The 20,699-nt window shown below is 40.2% G+C and overlaps 1 protein-coding gene across 7 annotated transcripts in view; it reads left to right on the forward strand.

Annotated features, from left to right (window-relative positions):
• The window catches only part of Reps1 (RALBP1 associated Eps domain containing 1), a 71,077-nt gene that overhangs the window by 32,809 nt on the left and 17,569 nt on the right, over positions 1-20,699 (forward strand). For 2 of the 7 annotated variants that reach the window (XM_021174744.3, XM_021174745.3), the window contains exons 2-10: positions 2,109-2,232; positions 5,745-5,941; positions 6,070-6,223; positions 6,674-6,798; positions 7,317-7,479; positions 7,749-7,812; positions 9,063-9,217; positions 16,833-16,954; positions 20,286-20,366. In XM_021174744.3, the coding sequence (XP_021030403.1) occupies positions 2,109-2,232; positions 5,745-5,941; positions 6,070-6,223; positions 6,674-6,798; positions 7,317-7,479; positions 7,749-7,812; positions 9,063-9,217; positions 16,833-16,954; positions 20,286-20,366 (1,185 nt within the window). The remainder of the gene's footprint in view (positions 1-2,108; positions 2,233-5,744; positions 5,942-6,069; positions 6,224-6,673; positions 6,799-7,316; positions 7,480-7,748; positions 7,813-9,062; positions 9,218-16,832; positions 16,955-20,285; positions 20,367-20,699) is intronic. The other 5 variants (XM_029482468.2, XM_085842664.1, XM_021174746.3 and 2 more) reach the window with 3 other exon arrangements.

Consider the following 20,699-nt stretch of genomic DNA (forward strand, 5'->3'; position numbering starts at 1 on the left):
CTTTTTATTAGGAAATTAAGTCCATTGATGTTGAGAGATATTACTGTCCAGTGATTGTTAGTTCCTATTATTTTGGTGGTGGTGATTCTCTCTCTCTCTCTCTCTCTCTCTCTCTCTCTCTCTCTCTCTCTCTCTCTCTCTGTGTGTGTGTGTGTGTTTCTCTTGGTTTTGTGTGTGTGTGTGTGTGTGTGTGTGAGAGAGAGAGAGAGAGATTAATTTCTTGTGTTTTGTTGGGTGTAGTTACCCTCCTTGTTGGAGTTTTCCCTCTAGTATCTTTGTAGGACTGGATTAGGAAAGATACTGTTTAAATTTGGTTTTGTCGTGGAATATCTTGGTTTCTCCATCTATGGTGATTCAGAGTTTTTCTGGGTATAGTAATCTGGGCTGACATCTGTGGTCTCTTAGGGTCTGTAAGCCATCTGGCCTTGAGAGTCTGTACTGAGAATGCAGGTGTAATTCTGACAGTTCCCCCTTTATATGGTACTTGCCTTTTTTCCCCTTGCAGCTTTTAATATTCTTTCTTTGTTCTGTATATTTAGTGATTTGATTATTATGTGGCAGGAGAATTTTCTTTCCTGGTTCAGTCAACTTGGTGTGCTACAAGCTACTTACATGTTTATAGCCATCTCTTTCTTTAGGTTAGGGAATATCTTTAACAAAATCTTCTATGATTTTGTTAAAGATATTTTGTGGACCTTTGAACTGGAAATCTTCCTCTTCTATTTCTATTATTCTTACTTAGGTTTAGTCTTTTCATAGTGTCCAGAATCTCATGGATATTTTGTGTTAGAAATTGTTTAGATTTGATGTTTTTCTTTTCTTTGACCAATTGTATCAATTTCTTCTATTGTTTGAGATTCTCTCTTCTATCTCTGGTATTCTGTTGGTGATGCTTGAGCCTGTAGTTCCTGTTCTCTTTCATAGGTTTTTCCATCTCCAGGGTTGCCTTCACTTGTGTTTTATTGCTTCAATTTCCATTTTCAGGTCTTGGATAGTTTTATTCGTTTCCTTTACCTGTTTGATTGTATTTTCCTGTATTTCTTTAACGGATTTATTTTCTCTTTAAAGACCTCTGTCTTCATAAGATGAGACTTAAGGTCATAGTCTAGCTCTTCAGGTGTGTTAGGATATCCAGGGTTTGCTGTTGTAGGAAAGCTGGGTTCTGATGGTACCTATATTGTACTGGCTTTTGTTGATTGTGTTCTTGTACTTGCCTTGAGCCATGTGGTTGTCTCTGTTTTTGGCTGGCCTGGTAGTCCCTGGTGGCAGCAGGCCTCCTAGGAGGCAGGCAGAGCTATGGCTTGGGGAGTGGAGTGTGGATCCATGATTGTAGGTAGAGGTTTGGACCAGAAGATGGAGCACAGAAAACAGAAAGGATGGCACAGACCTCAGGGCTACTGGTCTTGCAGGGGGGCCGAGGGCAGGTTGGGATTTGTGGTGGTGTGGGTATCTCACTTGGTTGTCCCTGGTGGGGAGCAGGTCTCCCAGGAGGCAGACAGAGTTGCCAACTGGGGAGTAAGGTACAGATCTGCCATTGCGGGTAGACGTGTGGACTGAAAGATGGAGCTCAGAAAGGACAGGGCCGACCTGACAGCTGCTGAGCTTGCTGGGCTGGGTGTCCTCCGTGGGAAAGCTGGGAAGTGGAGTGGATCTCCATGGTGGTAGGAGGGGTGTTGATGGGGAGGTCCCTACCTCATCTTCTTGAGACATAATTTGAAATTCTCTATAGCAGTGTAGAGACAGTAGTCGAATGACTACAGTGGTTGATGTGGATTCTTGAGCACTTCCGGGTTTTAAGGAAAAGTAGTATGATGCTAATATTGACTTTCTTGCCTTGCCTTCCAGGTGCTGGGATTAGAGGTTTGTACCACCTACACCAGCTCTGGAAAACTATAATTGTAGTAAAATTATGTACATCTTTTGACTTCATTGTTGTAAGATTGGTGCCTATTGTTTTTAAATATGAACATGAAACTTGAGGGAATTGGTTGTTACTTGAGATAGTAGAGAAATATATCAGATTATTAGAAACAAATAGGATAGCTACTTACTGTTGGACAAAGAATTTTTGCCATAAGTTTTAATGTGAATGCTGTATTCTCTTGTAGATCATGGAACTCTGTGGTGCAACAAGACTTGGTTATTTTGGAAGAAGTCAGTTCTACATTGCTTTGAAGCTTGTAGCTGTTGCCCAGTCTGGTTTTCCATTAAGAGTGGAAAGTATTAACACTGGTAAATATGTAATACATAACTAACTAAAATGATAATATTTTTCTAATTACAGATGAAGCCAAATTTAATGTGCTTATTAGTTTTTCTGATATTATAGTGGCCTTTGTGACTTTGAAGTGTCATGACATTATTAACATGTGAAAATATTAGAAAAACATATCTATATATCTGTTATGCTGAAGAATATGCTTAACCTACCAATGTATGTCATGCTTTTTAAATTTTAGTTTTAGTTTTATGTATTTTATTGTATGAATGTTTGGACTCCATGTATGTCCATGAACCATGACTGTCTGTGCCTGGTGCCTATGGCAATCTGAAGAGGGCATTGGAGCCTCTGGAACTGGAGTCAAGGTCAGTTGTGAGCCACCATGTAGGTGCTGGGAATCAAACCAGGGTCCTCTGAAAAAGCAGCAAGTGTCCAAACTGCATTCCAGCCTCTTCCATTTTCTAGCCTCCTCAGTGAAACATATTTGATGGCAGTAGTAAAACAACTGTTCACTAAATAATATCCTCCGTATATAGCTTCTTTATTATTTTATACTTTGTGTGTGTGTGTGTGTGTGTGTGTGTGTGTGTGTGTGTGTGTGAATATAGGGCCTTACCCATGCAAGTCAAGTGTTTTCTGTAACCCAGAAAACTTCATTTTGTTTTGAGACAGAATCTCACCAAGTTGCCCAGGCTGACCTTGAACTCATTCTGTAGCCTAGGCTGGCCTTTAGTTTGCTGCTCTTCTGTCTCAGCATCCCAAGCGGATGGCATTATAGGACTGAGCCACCCAGCCTCTTTTCTTATTTTATATTTGCTGTTGAAGAAATATAAATGTTTTGTTTAAGAAAACTCCACTTTAATTCAGAAAACATTAACAAAACTCTGGTTAGAGAGTTGGCAAGAAGGCTTATTAGCCAATAAAAGTGTTGATAACCGGTTGTAGAAATATTTAAAACCAGCCGGGCGGTGGTGGCGCACGCCTTTAATCCCAGCACTCAGGAGGCAGAGGCGGGTGGATTTCTGAGTTCGAGGCCAGCCTGGTCTACATAGTGAGTTCCAGGACAGCCAGGGCTACACAGAGAAACCCTGTCTCGAAAAACCAGGGAAAAAAAAAAAAAAAGAAATATTTAAAACCTAGCTTGGGGTTTCTAGCCCACCTTTTGTTATTGAGATCCCAGATGAAAGACACACAGCCTTTGTATTTACAGTAAGTCCTAAACAGCACAATAGCTGGGCAGTTGCCTGCTGTACTCCATGCTGTTAGAATCGACTTTCCTACCCATGACTTGTTACTATTCACTGTGTTCCATCGGGGCTGCTCTTAATTCCAATTGGGCAGCCCTCAGGACCTCACTCTCTTGACCCTTAACCCATGGCAGCTTCTTCCTCCTCTACTGCACCTTCTTCCTCATGATCCTCCTCTCTCCCCAAACCCATGAAACCTAAACCTCTCCTTTGATCCTTCTGCCCAGCTATTGGCTGTTAGCATCTTTATTCACCAATCAGAATTAACTTGGGGGCAGGGTCATAGGGGCTATGTGCAGACTCCTGGTCTTGGGGGCCTACACTTAGCATCACAATAGAGAGTAAAAGACAAAACCTCCACAACCTGTTTGAAACCCTTGGACCTATGTGGTAGAAGGAAGGAACAGACTCCCGAAGTGCCCTTTGACCTTTCCATGTACACTGTTGTGTTCAAGTATGTGTAGACACACATGAGTGGGGGAGAGAATAAGTGTGTATGTATATGTGTAAGTGTGTATGTATAGACACAGACGGTAGGAGGCGGAGAGAATGAATACATGAGTGTCTTAGAAACAGAACAAAACCAGTCAGTTTCTGGTTAAGAGAGATATTAAAGCAGTATTAGCAGACTAAAACCTCATTGCCCACTTTACAATGTTTGCCTTAAATAATTCACTTTTTTCTGTTATTAGAGACTTGCTGATGTAAAGGAAAACAAACATTGTAAAAAGAGAGATGCCTAAGTGTAGTTTTATACTTCCATGGAGAAAGGGGAAAAGAGAAAGTATGAATATTCAGATACTTTAGTCAGTCTTGCTGTGTAGGGTAGGCTGGCCTCAAACTCGGGCCCTGGAACTCCTGTATGCTAATGTTATAGGTGTTTACTAACAGGCCTGACAAAGTGGATACAGTTTAAAATATTAGCTTAGCTTCCTGTCACCTGGAAGTTTTCACCATGGTCCTCAGGCTTATTCTGCTGTGTTCTTGTATTGAAAGCATAAATTCTTTTCAGAGAACTTTGGATTCTTCACATACATACTAGTTCTGCTTAACAGTCTTAGTCCTTCCAATGAGACTATAGAGAAGCAGAGAGCCATGCCTGAGAAGCGGATGTCTTTACTCCTAACATGCAGGCGGAGGCAGACAGAGTTCTGTGAGTTTAAGACAAGCCTGGTCTAGCAAGTTCCAGGCTAGCCAAGACTACTTAGTGAACTGAAATGAAAGTGAAATGAAACGAGCTGGGGTGAAGGTAATTCTGTTGGCCAAAAGTCTACTTTGCTCTGAAAATGATTCTGTAGTTGTATTGTTCTAGAGGAGTATGGTTAGCCTTTAGACACAGCATCGGCTTTTTATCCTTTATTCAAAATTTATTGGCAGCAAGAGAGTGATGAGCCAGACTGAAATGGGTAGTAGCATGCTGTGTGCTCAGCTGGGCACGGTGGTGGGCACCCAAGGAATTTTAATCTGCATTATGCTAGTCTCAAAGTTAGGAGCCTCAGCTATCCTTCAGTCAGGTCTATGAATCTTACTAAAAACACCCAGTACAAGCAGACTGCGTTCAGACTCTTCTACTCTAGCCATCTCAAACCCTAGGTTCTTTGTAAGTAGGAACTTTGCAGGACTTGATGCTGTTCTCCACTCGTGCACATGCTGCGCACACGGAGACATTGTACATAGCTCCTGTGTGCCACCCCTCAAAAAACAGCTTTGTTTTATCATGTCTTCTAGGTAAGCTGCTTTCCACAATGTTCCAAAAAATGAAATGATCTAAATTTAGTAGTGATAGGCATCTAATATCTAATTCACCTCTTATTACACCTTTTCATATGGGCACCTTTTCAATTTTAAATTAATACAGATTGAAAATTCAAATATCTTTTTTGTTTGTTAGTTATTCGAGATAGGGTTTCTCTGTGTAGCCCTGGCTGTCCTGGAACTCACTCTGTAGACCAGGCTGGCCTCGAACTCAGAAATCCACCTGCCTCTGCCTCCCAAGTGCTGGGATTAAAGGCGTGCACCACCACCACTTCCTGTCAGAAAATTCAAATATCTTGAGTACCAACATTATGTTCAAAAGGTTTAGATCTTCTCAGATTTGTTTTTTTGTTCTTCGTTATTGTTGTTTTATTAGGGATGTCATATTTTATTAGGAATGTCAGCTTGTAAAGTCCATACCAATATTCCAGATTTTTTATAAACTCTGAAGTTTGAAACAATTTTGTGTCCAAGTATTTCAGGTAAGAAATACTGACCATGTCACTATTTGTGGTTAACAGTAAAGGATCTCCCTCTCCCACGATTTGTTGCTTCAAAGAATGAACAGGAATCTCGCCTTGCAGCCTCCTATTCTTCAGATTCTGAAAACCAGGGCTCTTACTCGGGGGTGATCCCCCCGCCTCCTGGCAGAGGCCAAGTCAAGAAGGGGCCTGGAAGCCATGATGCGGTTCAGCCTCGTCCGTCTGCAGAGCAGCAGGTAGTCACATGCCTGTGACTGTCATCAGAGACATGTCCTGAGACAGGTTTACTTACAAACACTTGTTGATATTTGATAACTAAAATGTCACCTGAAAATGAAATCTTTAAAGACCATTTTCCCCCTAGGAACCTGCGTCTCCAGTAGTTTCACCCCAGCAGTCCCCACCGACTTCTCCGCACACATGGAGGAAGCACAGCCGCCATCCCAGTGGGGGGAATAGCGAGAGACCTCTTACAGGACCGGGGCCGTTCTGGTCTCCTTTTGGTGACGCACAAGCAGGTATTTGGAGATTCTTTAGGAATACCATGTTTTTAGCTTTGTAAATGAAAGGAAACTCACAATATTTCCCTAAGAATTAGTCCCAAGTCACTGCTTGTTATAAGTTGAGTGAATGGACGTAGAGTCAATGATAAAGTTTATAGGTAGACACACGGCTTTAGGAAGTAGCAGTTGTATCTGTGATGCTTAGGCAAAAGTTTATGGATGCCAGATACCCCAAAGTTATCATTATTTTCTACAGTATTGGATAGTGACAAGGAAAGCACAGCATGACTAAAAAGCTTAAAGTGAAATATTTTCAGTTGAACAGACAGGCGTTTCTTTCTTTAAAATAAGAGATCAGAAGGAAACTGACTGTGTACCTGTCAGTGCACTGCAATCGTGAGGCACACGTGGTAATTTCTTGTCTCTTCAGCTGTGAGTGAGCATGCTCCTCCGTTCTGCTTTCAGGCTCTTCTGCTGGTGATGCGGTGTGGTCTGGGCAATCCCCGCCTCCACCTCAAGAAAACTGGGTCAGTTTTGCAGATACTCCACCAACCAGTGCTCTTTTAACCATGCATCCTGCTTCTGTCCAGGTGTGACATTTTATTGGAATTGCATTTTTGTTTGCTTCATTCTAAGTATCACTGCAATCATTGTTTTTATATTTTGCTGTTGCAGATTTTACAAATGCAAGTTCACTCTTACTAAAAAATAAATCAACTCTGCTCTGTGGGGTTTCTAGACGTCTGTTACCCTCGGAATGCTCTACTATGTTTTAGCTGTTTTTATTTCTGTTTCTAATTCCCTAGTGAAGTTTTAAAAGATTTCTACATCTGGGAATATGCTTGCTTGGCTTTCTTAGCACATTTTTCATAAGTTTCTGTTGCTTACATAATTGCTGTCATTATACATACAATGTTTGTTTATATACTCACCATGCAAAACATATCCAGTAGCCTGACCATAGCAGTATGTAGTTCGCTGACAACTTATTACCTTTTAAATATCCTCAAAAAAGTGAAGTTTACTTTCAAGGAGAAGTAACCTAGCACTCTTGGTCCGTGTGAGCGTATAGCTAGAAACTGTACTGAGGAGAACTGTTTCATTGCAGGACCAGACAACAGTACGAACTGTAGCCTCAGCTACAACTGCCAATGAAATTCGTAGGCAATCCAGTAGTTATGAGGATCCCTGGAAAATAACAGATGAACAGAGACAGTATTATGTAAATCAGTTTAAAACCATTCAGCCTGATCTAAACGGATTTATTCCAGGTGAGTCGTTGAAAACAGAAGTTCTTCTAGATGGGCTAGGACAAAGTCTCAATTTCATTATTGACAAGTAGACATGTTCTGTTGATCCTAGATTTTAGTTATTGCTCACATTATTTGTCTGAAAGGACTTTATAGTCAGTGGGAAATAGAACATAACTTTATTTTAACATTATATATAATGTTATATCTCCCAGCCTGAGACAATATTACCTCCTATTCTTGGATCTGTGTTCAGAATAACATTAAACAAAACTGTCTTAATATTTCAGGATCTGCAGCTAAAGAGTTTTTTACCAAATCAAAACTTCCTATTCTTGAACTTTCGCATATTTGGTAAGTGTGGTACATCGTTAGTTGGTTCATGTGGGTTGTTTCCAAAGGATTTCTGGCACCTTAAAACTAGAACTGGACTTGACTTCTATAGCACTGGTGGAGAACCCAGTGTGGCTGAGGACAGTGAGCCTCTCTTTCTAGGAAAGAAATAACTGAGACGAGTTAGAGAAAGTCTTGGGAGCTAAAACTAAAGCTGTGTTTGTTGGCTTCCTCCTGTTGCAATGTACTGCATGAAAAAGGGGGTCACTTTGCCTGTGTCAGTTTCTCCTAGTTCTCATCAAGTTTATATCTAGCTAGAAAAGTAAAACAATGCTTAGCTCTCGTGTTATATGTAGAGTAAGACTCTCCAGATGGCTGCCACATAATTGGAATTCGTCCTTAGAACACAAATTATAACCCTAAGTTACTTTTCAGGAGGCAGAGATGGGAGGATTGTGAGTTTAAGACCAGCCTGGTTATGATAACATATTCTGTGCTGCAATTCTTGGAGTTGTTTAAATGTGTCAGAGCTAATAAAAAGCAGTTAAATTTTTTTGATCTTATTTAAAAAAAGGGGGGGGGCTGGGTGTGGTGGCACAAGCCTTTATTTAATCCCAGCACTTGGGAGACAGAGGCAGGCAAATTTCTGAGTTCGAGGCCAACCTGACCTACAGAGTGACTTCCAGGACAGCCCGGGCTACACAGAGAAACCCTGTCTCAAAAAAAAAAAAAAAAAAAAAAAGAGCAGCCTGGGCTATGTAGCCCAAAAATAAAACCCCCACACACGGCTTCGGTGTAGGTGAGAAGGCACACATGGCTTCAGTGTAGGTGACAAGAACAGCGGGGCAGGGCTGTGCTTTCTTATTAAACTATACCCAGGCTGTTTTCCTAAAGTATAAAAAAATGGTGAACTTTGACAATAAAATCAGAATTTTCAATAAGTTCTATAAGTTTATTTTACATAATTCAACTAAATAAGCTCTATTAATAAAATGCACCAAAATTAAAGGTAATATTTTGATGACTTTAATTTTGGAGGCAAGTTTTCCTGTCAAAATGTACAGCGTGGAAAGGCTCATGGGCTCTCAGATGTCTGTCACACTGACTCTTTGTTACCATTCTGACATATTTGCTTTGCTACACCTTAAGTGTGCAATTTTTAAAATTAATGTTGTTTTTTAAATTTTCTTGTGAGAGAAATATTTTGTCTTCTTTTTTGATAAATCAAGGGCTCTAAAGCAAAATGTGGTGATAATGAGTTTGTCTTCCAGGGAACTCTCAGACTTTGATAAAGATGGCGCATTGACACTGGATGAGTTCTGTGCTGCTTTTCATCTGGTAGTTGCTAGAAAAAATGGCTATGACCTACCAGAGAAACTCCCTGAAAGCCTGATGCCCAAGCTGATAGACTTGGAAGATTCGGCAGGTGAGATTCGTAGCCACTGAGAGCTGATTGTGTGCTTCAGTGAACGTGATACTTCATTCTCTCAAGGAAGTCAACATAGGTGGTAAAGTAGTAGCTTAAAGCACTTTAGTAAGAGCACAGGTTAGACCAAACACAGAGATGCACACCTTTAATCCTACCACTTGGGAGGCAAAGGCAAACAGATCTCTGAGTTTGAGGCCAGACTGGTCTACAGAGCAAATTCCAGACTGGACAGGCTTCATAGTAAAACTGTTTCAAAGAGAGAGAGAGAGAGAGAGAGAGAGAGAGAGAGAGAGAGAGAGAGAGATAGACAGACAGACAGACTACGCAGATTTGTTGTTGGGCTAAGTTGGATAGACACTGAATTTGGATTATTAAGTATTGGAACTTTAATGGTGGTGCTTACGGCTGGGAATGGTATGTCACACTTGGAATCCCAGCACCGGGAAGGCTGAGGCAGGGCGATTTCTGAAAGTGCCCAGCCTGGGCTCTAGCATTAGACCTCGTCTCGAGTTAAGATGAGAAGAGGAAACAGAAGAGCTTTCCTCTTTCCCATGGGGCCTGCCTGCAGCAGACTTGGAGGGAACTTTTCTCAATGTTACGCCCGGCTATTTTACTGTCTCTAAATGCATGGTATATTGTCTAAAGCAGGCTATGGTGTCAGTCATAAATGTTTTCTATTTAATATGTCTTAGTATGTTGAGGGTTCATTATTACATTTTTATAATTTTTGGATGACTAAACAAATCTGGAGAATTTGATTTTAGATAATACTATTATGTGTGATGATATGATCTATATTTACTGGTAGCTTTCTGTAAAAGGAAAGACTATAACTGTTGAGAATATGTATGTTTTTCTTAAACTCGAAGTGACTAAAAGGTAATGGGCTGTTAAACTCCCAGTGAGCCTAATTGTAAAGTTGTCATCGTCCTCTTGTCCGTGCTCTTGTCCAAGCTTTCCTTCAGATGTGGTAATGAAAGATTATACTTTAAGGGGGAAATTATGGCAGAATTTAGCTCTGAAGTAGCCATTTATCTGTAAGATTGCATTTGGTCTCCTAAGAATGCGCAGTCTGTCTTTCTCATCACGGCCCAGACAGCGGGAAGTTACCCTGAAGCAGTTACACGGTCACTTTCCTCCAGAGAACCGTTTCATTGGGCGAATTCATTTTTTCTCTTTTTATATGAAGAGTGCTGTCAGTGTTCTGATTGGGGTTATAGTGAATCTGTAAATTGCCTTTGGTACGATGGCCGTCTTCAAGATATCAGTTCTACCAGTCCATGAATGCAGTCCCTTTTCTAGTGTCTTTCTCAGTCTCTTTCTTCAAAAAGGAAGAGAGAGGACCTTCTGCTCCTCGGGTAGCTTTACTCCAAGCTGTTGTGTTGACGGGGATGCTGTTGTAAGTGGGCGAGTGGGCGTGGTCTCTGTCTCGGAGTCGCTTGCTGATGTGTACAAAGACGACTGATCTTAGCACGTTAACTTTGTCTTCTGCTCCTTGGCTAAAGCTGTTGCTTTCTCTACAAGGCTTTCTGGTGGAATTTTTAGGATCTTTTATGGATATCATCTGCAGATAATTTGAGGAGTTATTGTCCTGTTTGTATCCCTTTAATTTCTTTCTCTTGCCTTACTGTTTCAGCCAGTACTTCCAGAACTATATTGAAAAGGAGAGGTAACAGTCAGTGATCCTGTCTTATTTTAATGGGGTTGCTTCAAGTTGTTCTCCATTTAGGATAATGTTGGCTGTGGATTTCTCATACATACCTTAATTATATTGAGGTGTGTTTCCTCTAGTCCTACTTTCTGTAGAACTTCTATTATGAAAATATGTTAGACTCTTGTCAAAGGCCTTTTCTGTATGTCTTGAGAGGACCATGTGATTGTTTTTGTCGTTAAGTCTATTTATATGGTTCGCTGTATTTGTTGACTTATATATAGTGAACCAACCCTGTGTTTCCACAGTAAAGCCACCTTAATAGTGGTAGTTAGTACAGAGACTTACTTTGATTACACAGTTACAATTTTACATACATTTTTGGGATTATTTGCTACATCTGTGCCTCTCAGAGTAGACTAGAAGTTTCTTGTTGGTTATATGTCAGTCAGTACCTTGCAAGTCACTAATTGAATATATAAGTCAATGTTCATATTTTTTAAATGACTATGTTTTAGAGCAAATGGATTTCACTGTCTACTGACTCCACAACACCCTGTTTGCTTGAAATGCCAAAAGAGGGGCAGGGATGACCCCTCTCTTCCCTTCTCCACTACTCTTGCTGCATGCAGTAAAGCTAGGTGTGTGTTTCTGTCTGTTGTTCTCAGGTACAGCGTAAAGCCACTGGACTCTTCCTAGGACTTCCAATGTGAATATACTTTAAAGTAAGGAAGAGAAGACATTGCTCTTTTCATGATGAGACCACTAAAAATCCATGTACATTCATATTTGAGACTATGTTGCTCAAATTAAACATGTTAATATTTCTTTTGTATTCACCCAGAATGTTTAACACAATGGCCTACATACACACAGATCAGTTTGTGCACAAATCTAGTCATGCTATACATCCCTGTGTTTTCTCTTATAATATAGACAAATACCTTGGCACTTCATGACATACAGAGATGTACCTTAACCAGTTCTCTGTTGATGAATTTTTATATTTCTTTTCTGTTTGCCCTTAAAACAGGATTGCAGTGAACATGCCTAGACATTTATATCTGTTTTGAAATTTTATTATTAAAATGCCATCAGTTATTTTGAACAACTCTGATGCTGTCAAGGGCAGAGCAGAACCTTCAGGAGGGAGGCAGGTTGACAGTGTTCCCTTGGAACACTGTGTCAAGGAAGAGTAAAATTACACCCGTGCCTCTGGAAGGGACTGGAAGCCTGGCCTTTGTGGGTGGGTAGGATGCTCTGCACTGAGTGCTTACAGGGAGGGATCAGAGTTGAAGGAGATGCTGCTCATTTCCAGAGCTTGTCAGGCACTTGTTGGTTTCTGGTCTTTTGTTAACTGCCATTTATTGTTCTGTGAATGAAGTAGGAAAAACCCAGGGGTGTTCTGGTCAGTTATCCCAGCAGGGAGTTTAAGTTTCCTCTGACAGCAACTTTCCAACTTACAAATCTTAAAACCTTCATATAGTCTCAAAATGGTATGGACTCAAAGAGCCTTTATGTATGTGAGTTAAATACTACTTATTTAATAATAATTTTTCCTTTGTTCTTTCCCTAGTACCCATGTTTTAAAATTATATATATACATATATATGTGTGTGTGTGTGTTTGTGTGTGTGTGCAACCATAAACTCTTTCCATGTGCTATAAGTGTTCTTAGGAAGATATTCTCTACAACATGGCATTTATGAGAAAGGTGGCATTGCTTTATCTTTCACAGTCTCTGCTGTAACTACTGACAATGGACACCAGCTAGCTTGTCAGACTGGTCAGTAATAAATTTGATGGGTTTATTCATTATTTAAGGTAAATTGGGAGTCATAGAAAGCCAAACCCCACAAACCAAATTCAGTTTGCTGCTTGACTGAATACATAACCAAGAATGGTATTCCTTTGTTTGATTTTTAATGACACTGGGGATCAAGCCTGATTCTTTTTACATCCTAGGCCTAGGCAAGTATTCCACTACTGAGGGGAGTTTGTATCTTTGTTTGGCTTGGTTTTATTTTTAAAGGCAGAGTCTCATATATCCCAGGCCTCAAATTTGCTGTGTAGTCAAAGATTAATTTTTAGCTTACAATGGCCCTGCGTCCTTCCTGACTACTGAGATTGTAGACATTCAGCCCCATGCCCAGTTGGTTTATGCAGTGCTAGGAGATGAGGCCAGAGCTAGCAAAGACTCCTAAAAGCTGCTCATGGCCTCAGTCCCCAGAGTGCTCTTACCATGAAAAAATCAGAAGGGGGGTATTTTATTACACATGAAGTTCAGATTTAGTGTCATCAATAAAACTGAGTTGGGTCAAATAGCTGGTCTCATTTTCTTGCCTGAGTTGGCCACTGTACTGCAGTGGGAGTAGCTACAATAGGGCCTACGGAGTTTCAGATACTTACTGTCTGTCATTTTTGAACAAATAAAGTTTGACAACTCATGAAGTACACAAAGATCTAGTCTCAATAGTAAACAGAAAGACTACTGTGTAGTATGTTTGGGTGTTGTAGATATTCTTTGGTATCACATTAAAACCCAAATGTGACTGACTGCTAAAAGGTCAGTTGTAGTCTGGAAACTGAAAGAGTGTGTTTGTGTGCATGTGCATCTTAACATTACAAACATTTTATTTGTCTTGTATTTGAGTAAACCTTTTATGTGTGTGTGTGTTTTTGTATCACAATATGATAGTTACTTGTAACATCCCAAGTCATTGAATTAGACAGATCTTTCAGATGTTGTCAGGAGAGCATATATGTCAGATGTTGGATATCCGCTGTGTCAGGAGAGCATGCATATATGTCAATTGTTGGGTATCCGCTGTGTCAGGAGAGCATATATGTCAGATGTTGGGTAACCGCTGTGTCAGGAGGGCATATATGTCAGATGTTGAGGTATCCGCTGTGTCAGGAGAGCATATATGTCAGATGTTGGGTATCTGCTGTGTTAGGAGGGCATATATGTCAGATGTTGGGTATCTGCTGTGTCAGGAGAGCATTTATGTCAGATATTGAGGTATCCGCTGTGTCAGGAGAGCATATATGTCACTATCTCAGCCTTTTTGTCAGAGAAGCTGGTAAATCCTAGGACGTCCTTAAGTTTATGGCCTGTGTGCATAGTTCTCAAGATTCTACTGTCTCACATAGCTGCCAAATCAGATCTAAAAAGTTATGATTTATCAGCAGTTCATTCCAAAACCAGAGAGACTGGCAGTGTTCTCTGAGAGCATCAGCCGTTCAGCTGCCGGCTGAGTCCCATGGTGCCTCCTTGACTTGGCGAGTCAGTGCACATGGATAGTCCATAGACATGCTTTATGTAGTTCCTATTTGCCATACAAAATATTGACAAGGCGTGGTTTTAGCTCGGAAATTCAGCAATGTTAATTAACCTATACTTCTTCACTATGAATATTGTTCAGTGAGGTTTCTTATCGTTTACTGTCTGTCTGTCCGTATTTAAATTGGCTTAATGTGTAGGAGGCTCCAGCACACTTGATGCTTCCTGCCTTCCTTTGTGCTGTCCTGTGCTGTCTTTTTTATTGCTTTTGCTCTGTTGGGGCTAGTATCCGCATACTGAAAATCATGGCATTAAACAAATATTTCTGAGATTGAGAGCCCTGAAGCAGGCTTGGAGATATTCAAGAAGGAAGCCCCCTGGCCCAGAGTTTTCTGGGAAGATAATTATAAGATGTAATTACTTGGGTAACTAACTTTCTCATTTCCAATTTCAAGAGGCTAGATCCACTGTAGCTTTGTCAGATGAGTTCTCAGGATCTGGCAAGTAGTAAGTGCCCTAAAATGATAGGACAGTATAAATGGGCCTGAATTTATTGGAATGTAAGACTACATTTAATATGATAAGAGTCTGGCTTTAAACTGATTAATTTAGAAATTAACCTTCCTGTAGTCAGTACTATTTTAATTTTTTTAATTCTTATTTTTCTTTTATTATAAGGTCATTCTCTTTTTAATTTTTTGAGAATTTCAGGCATATATATTGTGTTTTAATCAAACCCACCCCTATTTCCTCCCCTCCAGCTCCTACCCTGCTATTGCCTCTCAGGTTCAGGTGTTCTGTAGATCCACCGAGTTCCCTCTGTGCTGCTTGTATATGCACGGATGTGGGCCGTCTGCTGGAGCACGGTTAGTCTTTCAGGGTTTGCATCCCCAAAGAAAACGGACTCTTCCTTTCCCAGCAGCCGTTCAGTTGCCAGCAGCTTCTCCGGAGACTCTGCTAAAGACCCTTGATAATTGCCCAGCTCGAGCATACGTTTAGTTGCTGTCATATGGTCAGTAAGCATCTTCTCCCTTAGGCTAATCTTTCTTATTATCATTGAGGTGGGATGGAGGGATCCACAGAACCCCCAGACTGTGTGAGTAGACAGTGCCTGCTACTGGGTGTTTGTACTAGTTCACATGCTGTTGGAGGTCGTCACCGAGTAGTGTCTGATACGCCCCCACTGCTGCGGGTTCTCTCCTACCCTCCACCTAGGACTGAGAAAGAAGTGGAAATAGCACCTGATTGTGAAATGTAAAGTCACAGTGTAGTGCTGGGCTATACACTAAAACTTGAGTGTGGTGTTATTAGAGAGAGAAGCTTGGGGGTGAGTGCATGGGAATCGGAGAGTCTGTAACAGAACAGGAAGAAGGGAAACTTTGAACCCTGTTATAACCAGCAGTGGTTAACTGTGATTCTAAGAAAGTGGAAATGAATTCAACTCAAAGAGTAAGCAACTTCAATAAATACTTGTTTTCATCTACGTATTAGTTACCGTATTGGGCACAGACGAGAAGGCTTCTGACTAGAGTGGAAAGTTGGTAGCTGTACCCTGCTAGGTATTACTGTAGAGCTGTTTATTTAGAAATCCAAAGTAGAATGCCAACATTTGTTAGTAAATGTCTTTCATTTTGATGAAAAAAAGCTAAGGACTAGTTTTTTTAATTCTCCCATGGTCAAATGAACAGATGATAGAATCATATTTCATTATGTAATTCCTGTTGGTAGGGGATGTATTCAGAGCTCTGTAAAACTTGGAAAATTGGGACTTAGTTGTTTTAATAATTTTCAAGATACTTTAAGGTTTAAATGAAATTCAAAGTAGAATATGATATCTAAACATACTAAACCTCCATTTTTAAACCATAGCATAGGTTCGTAGCTATCTCAATCCAGTCTGGAAACACTAGTGTACATAGTGAAATAAGAAAGCATAGGTTTTGGGGCCCAGCTGTATATAGCTCAGCGTTAGGAATACACAGGTCCTGGGTTTGAGCCCCAGGCAAAACCAAAAAAACAAAACAAAAACCATAAAAAAAAAAAAATACAAGGCTTACATTTGGACTTGTTGGACTATATGTGGCCATCTGGACTTGTTGCCTCTTGCTCATGGACAGCTACTCCATTTGAGGTGTAGCTGTATGGTAACCGGAAGAGAAAATGTTACTGATTTGGCAATTTTCAAAATAATTCCAAGGGAAAAATGAAGAAATTTGCTTGCTAGAAAGCATTTTGTATTGGGAAAACCTGACTTAAAGTTTATTTACTGTGGGACATCACAAGCTTGACTGCAGCACATAGGGCAGTACTCTACTTGGCATTAGAGGATCCGCAAACTCACTGGAGCTGAAAGTGTGAGCCAAAAGTCTCCTTGCTAAAGAGTGCTCCATGGATGTACTTTGAGAGGAATCCATCCCTGTTATCAGAGAACTGCATCTACCTATCTCATGTTGTTCTTTTGTTTACTTCCAACCTGCCTTTCTTTTCATGCACAGTTTGGGATCCATCATATTAATTAGACTATAAATAATAAGTATTATCTGTTAAAGTATCTACTTTGAGAAGGAAATTGAGAGTATAAATTACCACTTATGCAAAATTATCTGTTAGTTACTCATAAATAAATCAGCCAAACTAAAATATGTTGTTGATGGGAACTTTCTGTGTCTAAATTGCAGATGTGGGGGACCAGCCAGGTGAGGTAGGTTACTCAGGCTCTCCTGCAGAAGCACCTCCAAGCAAGTCACCGTCGATGCCGTCCCTGAACCAGACTTGGCCAGAGCTGAATCAGAGCAGTGAGGTTAGCAAAACTTCCCTTTCTCTGCTTGAAATTAGCTTGTTTACCGGCAGAAGTTTCAAACACACACACCATAGGATTCGTCCAGCACATCACATATCATGGGATTTCTCCAGTATACACACACACAGTGTACACACACAGCATGGGTCATACAGTCAAGGACCTCAGGGAAACAGTAACAGAAATCCTGTTAATCATGTGGCTTCTGAAGGTTTTGTACTGTGTCCATCATCATATGGTTTCCACCATCTTCCCCACCATCACTAAAGCCTTGGGAATTGGGTAGGGCAAACACATAAATTGAAAGTCAAAGGGGAGTAACTTCACCAGATCCCATGTCTGGGATGATTCAAGAGCAAGATTGACGCAAATCTTTTGCTGTTTCATCAGCTGCTGTCTACTGAGCTTAATATATATATATGGTGTATGAAGATATATTTTTGCAATCTTGCCATGAAGTGATACAAGAGACAAGTCACTAGTGTAGCTTTCTGCATGAAAAAAAGTATTTTCATGCAACACAAACTACTTATAATTAGTTTTATTTAATACAAAACGGAGGCTAGACATGGTAAGCACACACATTTAATCCCAGCACTTGGGAGGCAAAGAATCTTTGCGAGTTCGTAGCCAGCTTGCTTGGTCTATATAATGAGTTCCAGGACAGCCAGAGATGTGTAGAGAATCCCTGTCTCAAAACATCAAAAGAGAATAATAATAGTACAAAATGAAGTATTTTTACCATATTAATACGATCAGTAGTGTGCAAAACAGAGTAGATACAAACACACTGCTTCCCAGCTCCTGGGCTCAGGTCTTACAAAACAGTAAAGAGGACACTGGTAGAATTAAGAGGAAGGACCTAAGCACCCACCCCGTTCTGTGCTCTGGAGAGCTTTCTAAAGAAGTTCTCTTTGTTAACTAAGTTTTATATCTACAAAAGGAGATTTGTTGACTTGTAAGGAAAAGTGAGCGTTTTGCTTTTCTGTCTTTTAATGCAGGACAGTATTTTGTTAAAGTCTTACTAGCTTAGGGCTGCTGGGGAATGGAGAACTGGCAGTTCCGTGTAACTTTACACTGCCTTCTAAAGACTTAAGAACAGCCAAGGCAGCTCTGCCATTGCACTACCACCTCATCAGATGGAAACACGTTGGCACACATGCCTGTGAGGAGGGACGGAGTAAGACCTGTAAGAATTGCTAGTACAGGTAGCTTATGCAGAGTGAGAGAGGTGTTTCTAAAGCTGCACTTAGGTTATATTAAGTTAACAGAATGCTTTCGCCCTTTACGGATTATACATAAAAGCAACTCTTACCAAAGTATAAGGCGTCCGTATACTCCATGGAGAGATGGAGGAGCAAATATCCTTTTCAGTTCTGATTTTAGCTGCATGCATTATCCCTCTCAAAAAGTCCTATCAGGTTTTTTTTTATAATGCCTAGTAATAATGACATAATTTTGCTATGCATATTTTGATATGGAATTTATATTATGCTTAAAAGCTAGTAAAACAATGATTTTAAGATGCTTTGGTAATAGCTATTAAAATATCTACTTGGAATATAAATTTAGGTTATATTTTATCTCCCACAAACCCAGTATTATTTCAGTGTTTATTTAGTACTGATGGATATAGATGAGGTGCTATGAGAGAAAACACTAAAATCCCTAACTTTTTAAAGCACTTTTGATATGCCAGTCTCTTCAAAAGACTTTTCACCTAATTTACTGTCTTAGTCCCTCACAGCACTCCTGTGAGGTGGGTATTACTAATTTCATGTTAAAGATGGGATGGTGAAACAGAAGCACAGAGAGGATGAGTAACTCGGCCAAGTCCATGCAGCCCAGCCAGTATGCCAGTAGTCAGGTGCCAGAACCCATAGCTCTTAACGCTGTACTTGTCCTGGCGATGAGACCCACTGCCTTCCAGGGAGCTGAGTTCTGCGTGGAAGCTGTTTTCCATGAGGTAGAGAATTCAGTTCCTTCTAAATCCATGTAACAGTAGTTATTGAGGAAGAAATTAATTCTATTACCAAACTCGTTAAATTGGTTTCTGATGTGGAAGCCCATAATAAAAGTGAACTGTTGTAAGCTTTTGTCACAACTTTGAACTAACACTTTTCTCTTTGTGACCTGTAGGAAAAGTTATTGAGTGCTTTTATTAGCCATTTTTGGTGGATAATTTTCAGCAATAATCTCATTTGCTAAAGCTTAATTTCTACATATCTACTCAAATTGAATACACTGTTTTAAATAGAAAGCTGAACTTTGAAGCATAAAAGTATATGTACTCTTACAAACTGAATTTATAAGAAGGACTTTGGTTAATGAGGTAGTTGTGTCTGTGTGTAAGCATTCATGTGTATATATTGTATATGTGTAAGTAGATGTTTCCCTCCTCAGAGGACAACTTATCATTTTTAAGAAGCAGGTTTAATAATAGTTATAATACAGCTTTGATGGGAAAATCTGTACTGTTACTAAGATCTCAAATGGAATTTCCTGTAATTAATGTTGACTTATCATTCTACCTGTTTTAAGAGGTATGATATTTCTTTGTGGACCTCTTTTAGAAAGTAGCTCTTCCCGTGCATCTCCTGTGTATTACACATACTCAGGCAGCTGCGCGATGTGCTCTTGTGGCTGCATTCTCACTTCCTAGCATGGGGAGGGGCCTGATTGGCAGCTCTGTCTTGTGATCCGGCATGGCCCTGTTTGTAGTGCTGATCGCAGAGGTTGACTTGCTACAAATTGATAAATAAGCTAAAACGTTATTAATTCCAGAATTTCTTGCATCTTATCTGTTATATTTTATTAAATATGCATATGTATAAGATTTGTGCACGTTCATAATGGACTCATCTTTCAGGGGTCGCACTGGCAAGTCGCACTGAACGCTCCATGCTGATTAGAACCTGAGCTCCTCAGCTTCTGTGGATCAGTGTTGTAACTGGGGTTTGAGCAGGATCTGAGTTAAGCACTGTTCTGGTCCAGACGACCGTGTGCGTTTCTACCTGGTTGCCATTTCCATCACCTATACTCTGTCTCCTTTACGGTGTCTTGAGTGTTAATTCTGTACAAGTTTTAATCTCATCCATAGAGATTACATTAAATTTTTACTGTACATTTGCTTATGAAGGTGTTTACCTTCTATTTATAAGATGGCCCAGCACAGATAAGTATGAAGTGATTATGGGAATTACAAACTCCAGAATTTTGCTGATCCTGCGAAATGCATCTTGCAGTGCAGCCTCTGAGTGACTTGCTGAGTCTTCTCCAGTGCTTTCTACTGCATCCCCCCGGCTGACTTGTCTCTCCTCTGTCTGTTCAGCAGTGGGAGACATTTAGTGAACGCTCTTCAAGCTCACAAACTCTGACCCAATTTGATTCTAACATTGCACCAGCTGATCCTGTAAGTCAATCACTTAGCTTGCTTGTTTGAAATTAATTTTATTAACCCGATATCCATCATTATGGTTTTACTGATATGCATGGTTCAGTGTAGTGCTTAGAGGGAAAGTTGGCAGGCCTTTGGGGTTTTTTGGGTTTTTGTGCTTCATAGTGGAAGAACATTTTTGCCATTCTTCGTATTTTGTAGTTTTTTTTGATGAGAGAAAACTTTATGTTTATGTCTGTAACGAATATTTTTGTGATAGTCGATCTGGTTAGCCATGTTACATCTGCTAAGTGTATGTTTTATGAAACATATACTGCTTGTTTCGATTACATATTTTATTGTATGCTT

The sequence above is a fragment of the Mus caroli genome, unplaced genomic scaffold (assembly GCF_978045245.1).
Source record: "Mus caroli unplaced genomic scaffold, Mus_caroli_1 scaffold_9, whole genome shotgun sequence".
NCBI lineage: Eukaryota > Metazoa > Chordata > Mammalia > Rodentia > Muridae > Mus > Mus caroli.